The 17,963-nt window shown below is 48.2% G+C and overlaps 1 protein-coding gene across 1 annotated transcript in view; it reads right to left on the reverse strand.

Annotated features, from left to right (window-relative positions):
* Positions 1–4,216, reverse strand: part of YIPF6 (Yip1 domain family member 6) — a 31,577-nt gene extending 27,361 nt beyond the window's left edge. The window contains exon 1 of the mRNA XM_029607284.1: positions 4,033–4,216. Coding sequence (XP_029463144.1) covers positions 4,033–4,110 — 78 coding nt within the window. The 5' untranslated portion in view covers positions 4,111–4,216. The remainder of the gene's footprint in view (positions 1–4,032) is intronic.
* Positions 4,217–17,963: the final 13,747 nt, after the last annotated feature.

Here is a 17,963-nt window from a genome sequence, read left to right on the forward strand (position 1 = left end):
GCAAATTCAAAATTATATTCAGTGTACTGTGGGAAAACAATGGATGGGGAAGGGTTATTCCACCTTTGAAAAATACTATATAAAAGGGTTACCTATTAAGGGATTTATATAAAAAATGTATAGACGGTTGAGTCAACATTCAGACGATCTTCTCAAACATGAGAAAGATTGGGTGAAGGATCTTGGCTGCTGATGATGCGATTTGGGGCGATATTCAATGGTGTATGGCAAAAACATCTACATCAGCTAAAGTGGCAGAAAATTAATCAAACATCTATCTGAGATGGTATTACACACCAGCACATGAGTGCAATGTTTTCTAATACATCTGATTGCTGCTGGAGGGAATGTGTAGATGGAGGGAAGATGTTATAGTCATTTCCTATAATTGAGCAATATTGGGACATAAGGCATTTAAGTTTGGACATTACACAATTTACAATGCATAAGGACCCGTTAACATTTTTACTCGGCTTCAATTGACAGCATGCCAAGGAGTCTATCAAATTGGTTACTTAGTTTCTGATTGCAGCATGATGTGAAATAGTGGCGCATTGGAAAGTTAAAAACGCTCCCAGTAAACTCTCAGTATATAGAAGTCTTCTAATCATTCATCAGATGGGAAAGAATTATAGCATTACGGCAAAACAGAAGTTTGAGGTAATTTGGTCAGTATTTTAAACCTGGAATGAAGAAAAAGTGCAATCTTCTTATCGGACTGAGGGGGGGAGAGGGATTTGGGCACTGGGATTTGATGATTGTTTCTTATGTTTTGACTTCTTTGATGTAATTTTACAAAAAACTTGGAATAAAACAAATTACAAAAAAAAGTCATGGCATAGGAGGCAATGTACTTTTGTGGATTGCAAACTGGTTAAAAGACAGAAAACAGAGCTGGATTAAATGATCCATTTTCTCAATGGAGAGAGGTAAACTTTGGAATGCCTCAAGGATCTGTACTTGAACCGGTGCTTTTTAATACATTTATAAATGATCTGGAAAGGGGAACAACAAGCGAGGTGATAAAATTTGCAGATGACACATTCATTCAAAGTACTTTCGACTAATTCTGCTTGCTTGAAGGCTGCAGGTTTCACTGCCAACCTACTTGGGCGTGCTCATAAATCAGTGGCATCTCCCCACTCCGAGCATTCTGTTTGTGCTGCCACCCACTGAACTTTCTTTTGCACCAACATCAGCTGTTCTCCTTTCAACGTTAGCTCAGCTTTTGGGTCTGATCTGGCCTCCCCGCCTCCTGCATACCCTGCCATACCTGTCTTTCCTCAAAGAGCTCAGGACAACACCACTTGGGGAAAAACAAGTCCGCTATTGAGCTCTGCCCATCTAACTCCAGAGTAAGCACTTCTGGCCTCTTTCAGCAATGTAAAGTGAACACAGAAGGTGTGTGGGGTCCCTCAATACTTACAATTCCTGCATTTTTCTGTACAAGTGTCTTCCCTCCAACAGGTCCAGCTCTATGCAGAGTGCTGCTTCCCCTGAAAACCAGACCCAAAACGGAACTGGATTTTGGGGTTGGTTTTTTTTTGAGAAAACAGCAGCCTGACCGCAGATAAAAGAAATCATCTCTTCTCCTATTATGATTTTTTTTTTTTTTGTAGCTTTCCTTGTTATACCTGTCTGACCCCACCAGCTGGAGGCAGAAAACTACGGAATACTCAGCCTGCTATCCCATAATATATAGCCAAAAGTATTGTAAAAAAGAGGGAAGGAGGTCTCTGCCTCCAACTGTTGCATGCAGGGGTAATCCCACTTGTCTGGACTGGTCTGCAGGATAAAGAGGAAGTATCAACTTGATGAATTCAACTAAAAACTCCAGGCTTCCTGCTTCCTCGGGATCCAGAAGTCAAGGGCCTCTTTGGGAGCCTGTGAACAGTTGCTTCGATGCTGTGGAGGAGTGTTGGCAGTAACCTGTTGCTAGGGAGCCCTGTTCCAGTAAGGCAGGAAATCACTGAGTGAGGAGGCCACAGTGTCCTGCACACTCTGCCGCTCCCTCCAAGTTCTGTGCTAGTTTCCTTTCAGGCATACTGCAGACTTTACAAAATGAGCTGGTAATACTCGCCACGCCGCCCACACTCGAGGCCTCCTCGGGTGGGGGAAGAGCAGGGCCGAGTCTGCTGCCAACCTGCCTTTGCCTCCCAGCTGCCATGCACTTTAAAAAAAAAAAAAGTACTCACCACTGTTGGGGAAATGCAGGAGTCTACCACTTTGTATTTCCCTGGGGAGAGAAATAGCAGTCCAAATTGGCTGTTGTCCTGCTGGAGCTCTCCTGACTCAGCCCAGGCTTGGCCAGAGGGAACCAACCCACACCTTGGTCTATTGCCTCAGTGGTCTTTTCTTTTTCCTTTTCCTTCCTGCTGGACCAGCCTACCATCTGCTGGAAGCAGAGGACTACTGATGCCTTCCCTGCTGCAGACTATATAGAGGGAGACCATCAGGAGAAAGAACTTACCCTCTGCCTCCATCTGCTGATAGGAGGGAGAAACCCACTTGTCTAGACTGGTTTGACAGGACAATGAGGAAATAGTATATATATACACACTAACACGTTACGTATATATGGAAAGGGCCTATGGATCCTTCACTAAAATCTATACTTCTTCCCATCGGAGGACACAAAACTGTCAGAGTAGTGGTGGACTGAACCATTTACTATAGCACTCCCCTACAGGAATGGTCAACAATTGCGCTCTCCTGTGTATTGGTTGGAGAAACCCAAAAATATTCTGGTCAGTGTTGTGTGGGAGTTAGACCTGAAAGAGGTCCAGTGTCCCATGTATCATTTGGCGAGGGAAGTCGCAATCCTCCTTTCTCCCAAATACTGTAGTGGGTATTGAGAGCTACAAAGAAAAAATTCCTGTGGTGGTTCCTCAGGAAGCTGCTCCTGATGGAGCCAGCTGTGAAGAGTATCCTTGTTCCAAAGGAGTAAATCCCTTATTCTGGGTCTCTTTCATGTAGAGAAGACCTTGATTTTTCCTCTAGCTGAATAAAGATCTATGTAGGAGTAGTGATACATGAAGGTCAGGACCCTGTCCTAGGGCCCTGCAGTGTATAGAAAAGAAATTAGGTGAAAGAGTCAAAGATCCAGGAGTCCAAAGAGAGGAGAAAGGTGTGCAAGGATAGATTCAAGCATTGGAGGATAAAATACCAAAAATGGTCCCTGGGAATCAGGGAGCCCATCATCCATTCAAAAGAGCCTTAAACCCCAGGAGGGTGTAAAAACCTAGATTAAGCACCTGACACCCCCCACCTCGCTTTGTGCATCTCAATACTTGCTTGGAGGATTTTTCCTGCTTAAAGGCTATCATTTGCAACTTTTTAATTTCAACTATTTAGTAAAGACTTATTTATGGAACACTAAAACACTGCCTGCAGTGTCTCTTTGGAGCTTTTTCCATTTAAACACGGAAGTTAATCCTTCCTTCTCTCCCCCCTCCCGCTGAAGAATCTATGCCAGGGTTTGGGAGAGTGACTCTGGCACTCAGCTCTGGTATGGAGTGGTGCCCGCCTAGCAATGGCCCCTCAAGCCCTTAAAGAACCCTTATCCCTTTCAAGCTAGAGAATTAAGGGTTGCATATATTTTTCACACAGAGTTCCTTTTTCTTTCTCTCTCTCTCTATATATATGACAAAAATAAAAGGCAGTATAACAAATTAATAAACTAATGAAATACGTTATGTCCCAGACCCTGCTACATGCAAAGCATTTTAGAAAAACTCTACAATTTTAGAACAATACCGTACGTTCACCCTAGGTCTGCATGCGGTCTTCGTAAGCAGAGAACACGGGATGTGATAGGGACATACAAAGAACCACACTGGGATTGAAAAGTCTGGTCTGGTCTCATCCTACTGGCACTACACTGAGCGAGTCTGCGACGTCCCCTGCCCGGGGTACTGCATGTAGAATTTCCCTCGGTCCTCCAATACTACATCCCCTGGAACCATAACATAGCCAGGCAAGCGGGTGCCCATGCCGCCGGAGTCACTTTACTGTCCCCCACCGCTTTCTCACCAGTGGTTTACTACTATCCTCCGCTTCCGCCATCTTCAAATCCTCACTGCTCCGACGTGGAGACGGATACAACGTCATCAGCCCGCCGCCGCTACCGGCGCCCGAAAGTGCGTCACGGGCTAGGGACGTGTACAATCTCTATGGCAACCCTTGAGGTCTGCGAGGAGTGGAAGCGCGCGCTCCACTTCGTGGAGGATCCCGTCCCTTGCTGGAGGCTTTAGAGGGGCAGAAACTATTGCTATAAGGGAGGCAGCGTCAGGCTCGGGCACTGCAGGGAGTGCTTGCACTTAAGACTCCGGCACTGAAGGGTTTCACTAAAAAGGAAGAAGCACTTGAAGTTTTGTGACAGTGCTCTCTGACCTCACCCACGTCCAGTAGGGGCTGCAGGGAAGGAGGCCGTTTTAGGGGCTTGGAGGAAAGCACAGCACTATTACACATTTTCTATCTGCTTATTATAAAGAGCAAGAGACTACCTTACTAACCACTTGGTCTATTTATTATTTACTATTATTATTATTAGGTGCTACAATGACTGACCGGGTTAAATAAATCAATAAATAAGCAAGCAAACTCTGTAACCCATTCTCTATTTGATTTATCATCAAGAACAAGTTATTTTTTTCTTTTTACTAACCATACGGTCTACTCAGCCATACTTCTGCAGTAATTTATTTGTCATAGTCAAACCTGGCATAATAATTTGGGACTTATATAGTTTTTTTATTTAGCATTTATTAAAAAATTATATTCCGCACTCTTCATAGGCAGGAATTTGTCAAACCAAGATCCCCTATTGTCACGAGCGAGGTCGGGTGCTCGAGACAATGGACCCCTGTGCCACGATGTGACCTGCACAACCCAGGGGCTGGCCGCGGACCACGCTGCTGGCTGGCGAGCACATATGGCACGGACTGACTGAAAAAGGAAACTCTAGATTTGGAAATAAGAACATTCTTGACTTGGAAACAGAAACACTCTTGACTTGTGTCAGGAACACTTGACTTGGTACAGGAACACTTGGACATCCAACATGCTCCAGGAACTAAGAACCAGCAGCCCATGTGTTACATTCTCCGCCCGAGGCAGCCCAGCAGTGCGGCCCTCTCACCTCTCTGCACAGGCTTCAGGCTCCAGCTTCTCGTTGCTGGCGGCAGTGGGCCACCAGTCTCGACCCTGGACTCCCGCCAGCACCTCTGGCCCTGCTTCGCTTCCCGGAACCTCCAGTCAGGGTGTCTCCACTCCTCAGACCTCTCCGCGGGCCTCGCGGAGAGACGCCGCCGGCAGCGCCACACCCCTCCTTAGGCGCGCATGCTCGCATCAGTGAATGATTTAAAGGGTCTGCGGCGGGAACCTGGCCGCGGACCCGGATGCTGATGTCAGATCCTTCAGCACATAAATACTCAGGCCGCGCTCCTCAGCGTCGCCTTTGCAACAGGTCTCCTTGGTCTCCTGTTCCTGGTTTCCGAGTGCTCATTGCTACAGTACTTGTTTGTTCATGTTCCTGATTCTCCTAGATCCCGGTTCCTGTTCCACTGATCGTCTCGTCTTGTGTTTGATTGACTTCCTGGATTTGACCACTGCTTCGCCTGACTTCGCCTGCCTGCCTTCTCCAAGCCTGACCTCTGCTACATCTGACCACGCCTGCCTTCTCCGTGCCTCGACCATTGCTATGTCAGACCATGCCTGCCTTCTCCGTGCCTTGACCATCACTACGTCTGACCACGCTTGTTTTCTCCGTGCCTTGAACTTTGCTACGTACGACTTCGCCTCAGACTCTCTTGAGTCCAGAGCTCCACGTTGCTTGCTACTACACCTTCCAAGTGCCACCCGCTTCTTCTCAAGTTTGACAGTGACACCTCTGTCCCTATCCTCTGGACACGGACTATTAAGGCTTTGACCTCTCTTTGCTCAGGCACCTTCAGTATCCTCCTGTTCCCTGGTGCTTGGATTTCCATTCCGCATCCTGTCCAGGATAGGATCAAGCCACCAGCTGGCTGCTGTCTCTGGGCTGAACCAGCTACTACTGATACCCAACTTCGAGGCCCGCCTAAGTCCTGCCGGCCCCGGCACCCGAAGGCTCAACCCTAGGGGAACGTGGGCGGTATAGGTGAAGCTCCAGTGGCCTCCAGCTTTAGCCCACTCCGCTTGCTGAAGGTGAGGACCCATAGGCCCTCGCCTATGGGTTGCGTCAACCCCACCTAAGCCCAAGGATCCACCTCCTACGCAACACCATGCTGGTCTCTTGGGGTAGCCCTCCAGCCATTTGAAAGTGCTTTTGGACTGCCGCTTGGAAGCAGTTTGAACGTAAGGACAGAGGACTCAAAAAATAAGGCGAAGGCTCAGGACTTGGAACATGATGAAGGCTCTGAGAGAGTCCAGCGCCGCTGCGCATGCTACACAACCCTGGGGCTGGCTGCAGACCATACCAATAGTGGCGCCTGCACTGGACTAAGACTTGGAACAAGATGGAAGCTGGAACAAGAACTCCGAAGACCAGGAACAAGACTCAGGAACTTGGACTAAGACTTCGGTCTCGGGAACTCAGACTCAGGAACTCAAACTCAGGAATTCAGACTCAGACTTTAAAACCAAGGAAAGATTCCAAAGACTTGAACAAGCAACAAATACTCTGAAGACTCTAGATAGGACAAAGGCTTGGAACCAGGAACAAGGCAAGGACTTGGATTCAGGAACAAAGTAAGGACTTGGATTCAGGAACAAGATGAAGACTTGGATTCAGGAACAAGACAAGGAGATCACAGAAACCAGGAGACCAGGAACATGAAACAGGAAACATGGAGGACCTTGAAAGCGCTAGCAAACATTTGCGAAGGCCCCAAAGAACTGACAGAAGAGCCCTTTTATAGGACTGCAGGAAGAACATCATCAGGAGTGGCCGCGGGGCTTTTCCTGCAGCAGTCCCTTTAAATCTTAAGCAGAGGCGCACATGCACTCCTAGGAGAACACCAGCAGGAGTGGAAGCCGATGGCGGTCTGGTGGTGTCTCCACTGCATGGAACAGGTGGCATTGGAACCACACAGAAAGGCAGAGGCGACATTTCCAGGTTGCACAGGAACAAGGCGGCCCAGCAGAGTTGGCGGCACACTAGTCGTGAAGAAGATGGCAATGATGGTGGCTCACAGCCACATGGCAGACTGGTGGCGTCTCTCCAGCCACAGAGCATGGTGGCAAGGCTGAGGTGGTGTCCGCGGTACAGGTGGAGTTGGAAGGTGAGCGAGGCCACTTGTGGGGCCCTTACACAAGTGGAATCGCAACAGTGCCCCCTTCTCAAAACCCCTCCCTCCAGCTTTTTCTATTCAGCTATAGAGGGGATCTAGGTAATCCCTTACCAACAGGAGCTCGAGGGGCAAAAACAGGATCCAAAGATACTTGGTTTCAGGAACTAAGACGTGGTTGCAGGCTTGGACAAGGACATGGCTGCAGGCTTGGCATAAGACATGGCTGAAACACACAAGGCTAGAACCAAGGCTGAAGACCTTCAACAAAATCTAGATTCAGGCGCCTCCTGCAGGAAGAAGGCAAAAAAAAAAAAAACCTCAGGAAGGAACGAGAATCAAAGCATGGAAGGCCTGTCGCGAGGAAATGTTCATTGATACTCATGGCCTTTGCAATCTGTTGCAAGCATGGACAGGCATTTGAGAGTGTGAGCCCCTGTGACGCGACATGAACTGCACAACCCTGGGGCTGGCTGTGGTCCATGCCGCTGGCAGGTGAGCACATCTGGGCACAGGCTAGCTGAATCAGGAAACTCTCTAGACTTGGAAACAAGAACACTCTTGACTTGGAATAGGACACTTGACTTGAAACAGGAACACTTGGATGTCCAACATGCTCCATGAACTAAGTGTTGCGTCCGTTGGTCTCAGACGGCTTCGACCTCTGTGCCTCACCTTTCTTCCTTCTCTCGCCTCAAGCCTTGGGAAGATGGCTGATGCCACGTCTTCATGCCGCTCTCTCCGGTGTCCCCGGATCGGCAACGGTGACGGTGTTCGCCACGATTTTCCTGAGGGCCTCCTAGGGTGCGCTCACGCACACCACCCACGTCTTTATCCATGTCATGGCGGGAACCTCGGGGGCGTCCCCTCCGAGTGACGTCATCACATCCTGGTATTTAGCCTGCCCTTCATTTGCTAACAAAGTGAGTTAGCAAGGATTGAATTGCCTCCGGTCTAAGCTGCTCTGCCGCTTCCCAGCTGCCACAGGAAGCTCTCTCTCTGCCCTTCGGGGCATTTCTTCATTAACCTGGGTACCCGCTCCTCGGGGGCCCTTCTGCTCTATTTCAGGTACCTATCTTGGTATACCGGGTACTCGCTCCTCGAGGGCCTGCTCTCCCTAATCTGGTGCCTGCCTCTGAACAACTTCTGCCTGTCAAGACCTTCTACAATATTTATTTATTTATTTATTTATTTATTTATTTATTTATTTAGAGTTTTTATATACCGGCAATCATGAAAACATATCTTGCTGGTTTACATAGAATGGGGGTGCAATAAAATACATAGAACTTAAGAACATAGAACTAGAACTGTGGTGACAGAAGGTACAGTTACATTTAACAAAGGTGGCCAAACTTGGAGTAGGAAAAATAGAAAAGAGGATAGAAATGGTTAAACAATATACAATTTAAATGTAGTATACAAAATAAATGTTATAAACAAACGGCAAGGTGATTTAGGAGTTATTGGATTGTGTCATTGAGTTGTGTCCGGAAAGGCTTGCTTGAATAACCAAGTCTTAAGTTTTTTCCTAAAATTTGGGAGGCAGGGCTCCTGTCTGAGGTCTGTAGGAATGGAATTCCACAGTAGAGGGCCAGCCGTGGAGGTGGCACGATCTCTTACGGTGATGTGTTTGGTCGTTTTCGCTGGGGGAACCAGGAGGGAACCTCTATATGCATCTCTAGTAGGTCTAGTGGAATTATGTACTTGGAGAGGGAATTGGAGCTCGAGAGTGGTGAGTTGATGTATCGTTTTATAGGTGATAGTTAAGGCTTTATACATGATGCGGAAGTATACGGGTAACCAATGAAGCTCTTTCAGGATGGGTGAAATGTGGTCTCTTTTCCTTGCGCCGGTCAGAATACGGGCAGCTGAATTTTGAACCATCTGTAGTGGTTTGGAGTATGATGAAGGTAGACCTAGCAATAGGGAGTTGCAGTAGTCCAGTTTCGAAAATATGACTGCTTGGATGATCGTTCTGAAGTCTTGAGCGTGGAAAAGAGGTCTTATCCTTTTCAGGACCTGGAGTTTATAGAAACAGTCTTTGGTTGTTTTGTTGATGTGTGCCTTGAAGTTTAGCCAGTTATCTATTATCACTCCTAGGTCTCTAGTTTGTGTGGTAGGAAGATTGGTGGGAAGAGTACTGTTGTTGGTGTTGTTTTCAGGCGAGATAAGAAGGATCTCAGTCTTGGAGGAATTTAAGATGAGGTGTAAACTGTTGAGTAGTTGTTTGATTTTTTGGTGGCATGATTCCCAGTAGTCAAGAGTATTAGAGTATGTGTCTTTGATAGGGATGATGATTTGGATATCGTCTGCGTATAGAAAAAACTTTAGATTGAGGTCGGTGAGAAGTTGGCATAGAGGAAGAAGGTAAATATTGAATAGAGTCGGAGATAATGAAGAACCTTGTGGGACTCCTATGGTAGAGTCAAATCTTGAGGATTCCTTGTTTTGGAGTTTGACTTTGTAACCTCTATTGTTGAGAAAGGTTTTAAACCAGGAAAGGACGGTGCCTCTGATTCCTATGGATGACAACTGGTTTAGGAGGATAGCGTGGTTGACCGTGTCGAACGCTGCGGATAGGTCTAGCAAGATCAAAAGGAATGAGTTTCCTTTGTCGAGGCCCAGTAGGAGATGGTCTGTCAAAGAGATAAGGAGAGATTCTGTGCCTCGGTTTTTTCGGAATCCGTGTTGTGGGGCGAAGAAGAGATTATTGTCTTCGATGTAGTTTGACAGTTGAGAGTTGACTAGTTTTTCCATGATCTTGGCGATGAATGGGAGGTTAGCTATGGGTCGGAAGTTGTTGGGGTCCTTCGGGTCAAGGTTGGGTTTCTTTAGGAGTGGTGAGATTGAGGCCATTTTGAGATCATCTGGGAAGGATCCTTGGGCTAGAGAGCAGTTGATGATGTGGCTATTGAGTCAGGAATAGATAGGAGTAGTTTGGTGGGGATGTGGTCAGCAGGATGAGACGAAGGTTTCATTCTTCTCAGGATGGTTTGTATCTCAGTGGAAGAGATGGGCTCAAAGTGTTTAGGCTGGAGTTTATGAAAGTCGGGTGATTATATGTCGGAAGGGCATCAGCTGTATTGGAAGGCAGTTGAGTTAAAAGATTGTTGATTTTATTTTGGAAAAACTGGGCGAGTTCTTCAGCTTTGGATTGTGCCAAGTCGCTGGGGATTTCTCGTGGTATGGTTTGAGTGAGGCTGGATACATAAGCGAAGAGGGCTTTAGAATCAAAGACCAAGTTGTGAATCTTAGATGCAAAATAATCTTTCTTTGATTTTGAAGTGAGGGCTTTGTATTGGTATAGAGTGGATTTGTATGATGAAATGGTGAAGTCACAAGGAGTTTCTTTCTTTCTTAAGCTTTGTTTTAGTTTTCTGAGTTCATTGGTGAACCAAGGTTGTCTGTTGGAGGCATTGGTGTGAGATTTTTTTATAGTTGAAGGGCAGAGCTTGTTTGCTATATTTTCTGTTATATTATTCCAGGAGCGAATGGCAGTGTTCGGGTCGGAGAGATCTAATAGAGGGAGCTGTGCCTCCAGCAAGTTGTTGAGATCATCTGGGGAGCATCGCCTCCTGTATTGGAATGAGGGTGAAGGGATATTAGGAGTGGTGGTTTCTTTCAAAGTGAAAGAGGTAGAGATAAGAGTGTGGTCCGACCATGGTACTTTTTGGATCTTCAAATTTGATGTAGTCGTAATGCCTTTGTTGCTGAAGATCAAGTCCAATGTGTGACCCGCTTTGTGAGTGGGTTCGTTGACTAATTGTTGGAATCCCATTGCTGACAGGGCTGTGAGGAGGGTTACGCAGCTATTAGATGGTGAAGGATTGTCTATGTGCAGATTGAAATCTCCTAAGATGATTGTTGGAGAATCCAGGTCGATGAGTGTGGTGGTGATTTCGAGGATTGGGGAGATGTCTGCTTCTAGGAGCCCTGGGGGGGCGTAGACAAGAAGGATTTGAAGATGTTGTGATGTGAAGAAACCGACTTCCAGTTTTGTGTTAGAAGTGAATGGGTGTTGGGTGAAGTTAAGACTTTTTTTAGTAGCTAGAAGGATTCCACCTCCTCTTTTTTTCAGTCTCGGGAGTGAGAAGAAGTCGTAGGTCAGCGTAGGGAGTTGGTTTATTAAAGCTGTATCTGTGGGCTTAAGCCATGTTTCGGTTACAGCACAAATATCAGGCTTGGCGTCGGTGAGATAATCATTGAAAATAAGGGATTTTTTTGTTAGGGATTGTGCATTGAAGAGTGAGAGTGAAAAGAGGGTGAGGCCTAAAAGCTGGGTGATTGGTGCAATCAGAATAGGGGTGAGTGATTTTAAGTTGTTGTGAATGGCTTGTCTGGTGGATGGTCTTTTAGGTAGGAGGCGGTGTTGCAACGTTGGTATTGGAAGAGCTGGAGACATAATGGATGGTTAGCTGGCTGTCGCTGAGGTAAGATGGGGGGCCAATGGGGGGGAGGCTAGGATGAGAGGATAAATTAATTGGGAGGTTAGGGCTCTGGATGAACGCTGGTTAGCTGCTTGCTGGAAGAGTTCAGGAAGAGCGCTGGATGGTTGTTTGGAGAGCGCTGGATGGTTGTTTGGTGAGCGCTGGATGGTTGTTTGGAGAGCGCTGGATGGTTGTTTGGTGAGCGCTGGATGGTTGTTTGGTGAGCGCTGGATGGTTGTTTGGTGAGCGCTGGAAAATTGTTGCAGGAAGAGCGCTAGCAGGTAGAGTGCAGGGTGGGCATTGGGTGAGCACTGGTACGGTGCTGTTGGGGTACTGCTCGGAGAGAGCGAGGGGCGAATCGAAGGGGCGAAACAAAGGGGCAGGCCCCTTTGTCGCGCTCCTTCGTGCGCGCGACGCCAAGGAGGGTGGCGGTTTAAATACCCCGCCGGTCGGTCGCGCCTCTGACGTCACCGCCACGACGTTTTCGTGGGCGTTTCTTGTTTTGTGCTGGCGGTTCTGGGGCGTGGGCTCGCGGCTCGGGTCGAAGCCTGCAGGGCACGAGGTCTCCGGGTCCGGATGTTCGCTCGGGTCGGGGCATGCAGGAGGCAAGGGCTCGTGGCCCAGGTCGAGGCCGAAGAGAGCGGATGTTCGCGGCCTTGCAGGAAGGTGAGCTGCTGGAGGGCTGCTGGATAGAAGGGCCGGCGATCGGCGAGGGAGCCCGATCAAGGTGAGCGGAACAAGAGGCCTTACCCCGACGGGCTTCAGCGCCGATCGCGCAGGCCAAGTTCACCGCTGGACCCCGAAGGAAGCAAAAGGAGTAAGTAGAGGAGAGCGGCGGTTTAAATACCCCGCCGGTCGGTCGCGCCTCTGACGTCACCGCCGCGACGTTTTCGTGGGCGTTTCTTGTTTTGTGCTGGCGGTTCTGGGGCGTGGGCTCGCGGCTCGGGTCGAGGCCTGCAGGGCACGAGGTCTCCGGGTCCGGATGTTCACTCGGGTCGGGGCATGCAGGAGACAAGGGCTCGTGGCCCAGGTCGAGGCCGAAGAGAGCGGATGTTCGCGGCCTTGCAGGAAGGTGAGCTGCTGGAGGGCTGCTGGATAGAAGGGCCGGCGATCGGCGAGGGAGCCCGATCGAGGTGAGCGGAACAAGAGGCTTTTCTGCTTCAGTGAGTACTAACCCTTTCAGTCTGTCTCAGTTTCAGCGCTCTGAGTCTACATCCGGGACCTGTCCCTACTACTCAGCGCTGCCTTTCACCTAGTCGAGTGTGAGACTGGTCTCCTCTGCTGAGGTCCCCTGGACTACTTCACTGGGTTACCTTCACTGCTGCCCACTCCCCGGGCAGTACCATCGAGCTGTACAATAAATACAACTTCTCTGTGTCTGCGTGTATAGAGTCTAGCCTAGTACTGCAGTTCCTCACGGGGCTCCTCCCCGTGGGAGTGGCCATCACTGCAGTACCCAAGAATCCACTCCAACACCTCATAACCATAACACTAAGAACCAGCAACCCATACTGGTCTCTCGGGGTAGCCCTTCAGTCACTTGAAATCCCTTTCGGACTGCTGCTTGGAAGCGGTTTGTTCGTGAGGACAGACAAAAGCAGAGGACTTTGAACAAGATGAAGGCTCAGGACTTAGAGCATGACGAAAGCTCTGAGAGACTCCGGCGCCGCTGCGCTCCCTACACAACCCTGGGACAGGCCGCGGACCACTCCAATCGCGTTGCAGGCACTGGACTCAAAGGCTTGGAACAAGACGGAAGCTGGAACAAGAACTCCAAAGACCAATAACAGGACTCAGACTCAGGAACTCAGACTCATACTTTAAAACCAAGGAAGGACTTCTGAAGACTTGAACCAGCAATGAAAACTCTGAAGACTCTAGATAGGACAAAGGCTTGGAACCAGGGCCAAGGCAAGAACTTGGATTCAGCCCCAGCCGCGGACAGCCTGAACCCTGCCCTTGACGTTATCTGTTGTTTCTTCAGAGGGACCTTTAAAGCAGCCCTTTGTGGTGAGAGACCTTCAGGCTGGGAGAGAGAGTGAGAGCCGAAGGAGGGTTGAACTCCTAACACTGGGAGTGAACAGAAGCAAGCTCGACGGGCCCCAACCGCGGACAGCCTGAACCCTGCCCTCGACATCATCTGTTGGGTCTTCAGAGGGGCCTTTAGAGTGGCCCTTTAGTGGTGCGCATCCGCCGCCCCACGCGCCAAAGGGTGCATGACTTTGTGCAAACTGGAACAAGAAAACCTGATTCCTAACATCTATAACTGAGGAAAACCGATTTTGAACCCTCCTTAAGAAATTGCCATAAGAAGAAATTGCCATGCTGGATCAGACCAAGGGTCCATCAAGCCCAGCATCCTGTTTCCAACAGAGGCCAAACCAGGCCACAAGAACCTGGCAACTACCCAAACACCAAGAAGATCCCATGCTACTGATGCAATTAATAGCAGTGGCTATTCCCTAAGTCAACTTGATTAATAGTGTTAATGGACTTCTCCAAGAACTTATCCAAACCTTTATTAAATCCAGCTACACTAACAGGCCGATACAGTACAGTGCACTCCGGTGCAGCGCACTGTTAGCCCAGGTTTGGACGCGTGTTTTCGATGCGCTAGCTTTACCCCTTATACAGTAAGGGGTAATAGCATGTCGAAAACGCCCGTCCAACCCCCTCGAAACTAATAGCACCCGCAACATGCAAATGCATGTTGATGGCCCTATTAGTTATTCCCACGCGATACAGAAAGTAAAATGTACAGCCAAGCCACACATTTTACTTTCAGAAATTAACGCCTGCCCAAAGGCTGGCGTTAGTAAGCTCTCTCGATCTGGATGGAGGGAGGATTTGAATTTGCGGCGTGTCCTGTGTCTGCCTCGCCCCCGGGTAAGTTCTCTTTATAAATACTTGTGACTTGATATGCCCCTGAAATGGAAAGGGAAAGTTAAGAGTATTTCCCTCTATATCTGACACACCTCCAGGGCAGCGTACTATTCCACAGTACACAGGTTCCTACCCGAATAAGGAGGTGGCGAATGTCCCCGTTGGTGAAATAGGAAAAGGAGCCTCCATTTCACCTGAGAAGGTCTCTCTTAGCCCCCCAGCCCTGTGGAAAGTGTTGGTGACAGACGGCCATAGAAACGGTGTGTGCTATCAGTGAGCCAACGAGCTCAACTATAGTTGCTGAGGGAACATTGATGGAGCCTGTGAGCCAAACAACAGCAACGACCGAGGAGAATAAAGTCCCTACAGCTCAAGCTGGTTTGCTCCAACTTAATGTTGTTGAGAATCTCTATTCCAAACCGACTGTTGTGACTTTAGATTCTATATGGGAATTAGTAGGAAAGCTTGGGTCTGAAGTTCAAAAATGTTCCCAACAAATTGCTATGTGTGCATCAAAACTGGATACTTTTTTTTCAGAATGTAATACCCAGACTTCCGGGATGATGTCACTGGGGTCAGCAGCTTAGTCAGCTCGCTTTGGGCCCCTTCCCCCCCACCAGCCACCATCCCCACTTCAAAAACTTATGACCCCCTCTTTTTTTTGCTGGGAGAGTGCTACCACCCAAGAAAGAGATCTAGGCGTCATAGTGGATAACACATTGAAATCGTCTGTTCAGTATGCTGCGGCAGTCAAAAAAGCAAACAGAATGTTGGGAATTATTAGAAAGGGAATGGTGAATAAAACGGAAAATGTCATAATGCCTCTGTATCGCTCCATGGTGAGACCGCACCTTGAATATTGTGTACAATTCTGGTTGCCGTATCTCAAAAAAGATATAATTGCGATGGAGAAGGTACAGAGAAGGGCTACCAAAATGATAAAGGGAATGGAACAGCTCCCCTATGAGGAAAGACTAAAGAGGTTAGGACTTTTCAGCTTGGAGAAGAGACGGCTGAGGGGGGATATGATAGAGGTGTTTAAAATCATGAGAGGTCTAGAACGGGTAGATGTGAATCGGTTTTTTACTCTTTCAAATAATAGAAAGACTAGGGGGCACTCCATGAAGTTAACATGTGGTAATTTTAAAACTAATCGGAGAAAGTTATTTTTCACTCATCACAAAATTAAACTCTGGAATTTGTTGCCAGAGGATGTGGTTAGTGCAGTTAGTATAGCTGTGTTTAAAAAAGGATTGGATAAGTTCTTGGAGAAGTCCATTACCTGCTTTTAATTAAGTTGACTTAGAAAATAGCCACTGCTATTACTAGCAACGGTAACATGGAATAGACTTAGTTTTTGGGTACTTGCCAGGTTCTTATGGTCTGGATTGGCCACTGTTGGAAACATGATGCTGGGCTTGATGGACCCTTGGTCTGACCCAGTATGGCATTTTCTTATGTTATGACTTCTTGGGCTCTCATTTCGCCGTGATTTGCGGCAAAAACGGCCCTCCATCGCCAGTAAAGCAGCACTGAAAGGCGCGATCCTCCCCGCAGCGTCAGCAGGTCAGACCCGGTCTCCCTCCATTAACATCGGCCGCCATCCTTCCTATCTATTTTCAAGTTTGCTCTTCTGAGCTGAGAGGGATATACAGGACGCTTGGGGCTGTCGGATCCCCATAGTTAGTGGCAAAAACGAGCGCTTCGGGGCCAGTAAAGCGCTAGAAATTGGCACGAGTAGTCCAGCACCCTCAGTATAGTGTGGCCAAGATGGCTGCTGCGATCCTTCCATCATCCGCCATCCCTATTTAAAGAACTCAAGACCCCTTTTTTTTCACTGGGAGATTGAAGAGGACTTCTGTGTCTATCATCTCGCTGTGACTTGCGGTGAAAACAAGCACTTCATCGCCAGTACAGCGACACTGAAAGACGCAATCCTCCCCGCAGCGTCAGCAGGTCAGACCCAGGCTCACTTCATTTGTATCGGCCGCCATCCTCCTTTCATACTTTTGCGTTTGCTCTCCTGAGCAGAGGGGGCTATAAAGGACGCTTGGGGCTGCCGGTTCGCTTATTTAATGGCGACAACGAGCGCTTCACGGCCAGTAATGCGCCAGAGATCGGCGCGTTCCTCACAGCAGCCTCTGCACAGTGTGGCCAAGATGGCGACCACAGGTGAACATCCGGCTCCAGTGGCTGAGGTCTCGGAAGAGGCCCTGCTTAAAATCTCCGCCAAGGTCGCTGAAGTTTTAGATGCTTGGCTCCTAAAAATTCAAACTCAAATGGAAGATGTCATCAATGCTTTTGAGGGACAGGCTAAAAGGATGGATGCAGCAGAGCACTGGTTGTCTGATCAGGAAGACAGGCTACATGCGGCGGAAAGGCAAGTACAAATGCTCACTGTGCAGCATCCTTCGCTGTTGGATAGGAGAGAAGATCAGGAGAATAGGAACTGGCGCAACAATCTTAAGCTAGTAGGCATTCCTGAATCTGTGCCAGACCAAGACTTGTATGATCTTAATGAAACCTGGTTACCCAGTCACTTGGGTCTGACTTTGATCTCTGGTCGCCTGCGCTGTGAAAGAGTACACAGAATGGGGCCACCCAGGACCGATGTTAATAAACCTCGGCCTGTGATGGCCAGAATTTTAAACTGGTCCCACAAAATTCAGCTTATGAGAGCCTTCCGACTGCACTCTGGGGTGGAGTACCAGGGGCACAAGATTCTGCTGTTCCATGATTTCTCCGCCGCCATTTCTGCACAACGCAAAACTTTGTCCCCTGCCTGTACGGAGTTGCATAAAAGGGGAATACCATTTGCTTTACTTTTTCCTGCTACGCTACGAGTTCAACACAATGGCACTGTTTTTTTCTTCAGCAAAAAGGAGAAAGCCAATTCCTTCATATCCTCGCTGGAACCAGGAAACGTCCCTTGAAGGGAAGCGGTGTCTTGGAATTGACTTTGCCAGTGTTTCAGTTTTTCTTTCAGTGCCATAGCTAAATATCTGATCCTGGGCCTTTAGAGAGGGACGAGTTTCTGTCTCAGCATTGCTGTTATTGCATTTTTCCTTGTTGATGTCTGGGGGATGGCTCTGGTGGTTGCCAAGTTGCCTAAGTTCTCTTTAGTCTGTTTTAATCGCTAGTAAATATCTGTTCTACGGAAGGGAGGCAGCTGGGGGTGTTGTTCTGGGGGGAAGGGGCAGAGGGAAGCCCATGAGCCTGTAGGGAAGATGGGTATTTCGTGCCTCTTGAGGAGCAATGAGTTCTGGGTTTGGTTGTATTCAGTGTGTGTGGGTATGGATGCAGTGTGAGTGTGTATGTGAGACACAGGCTGGGGAAATGCCCGGGAGCCCTTATACTTTTCAAACCTGTATAGAATGCTTTT

The sequence above is a fragment of the Rhinatrema bivittatum genome, chromosome 6, assembly GCF_901001135.1.
Source record: "Rhinatrema bivittatum chromosome 6, aRhiBiv1.1, whole genome shotgun sequence".
In the NCBI taxonomy this organism is placed as follows: Eukaryota; Metazoa; Chordata; class Amphibia; order Gymnophiona; family Rhinatrematidae; genus Rhinatrema; species Rhinatrema bivittatum.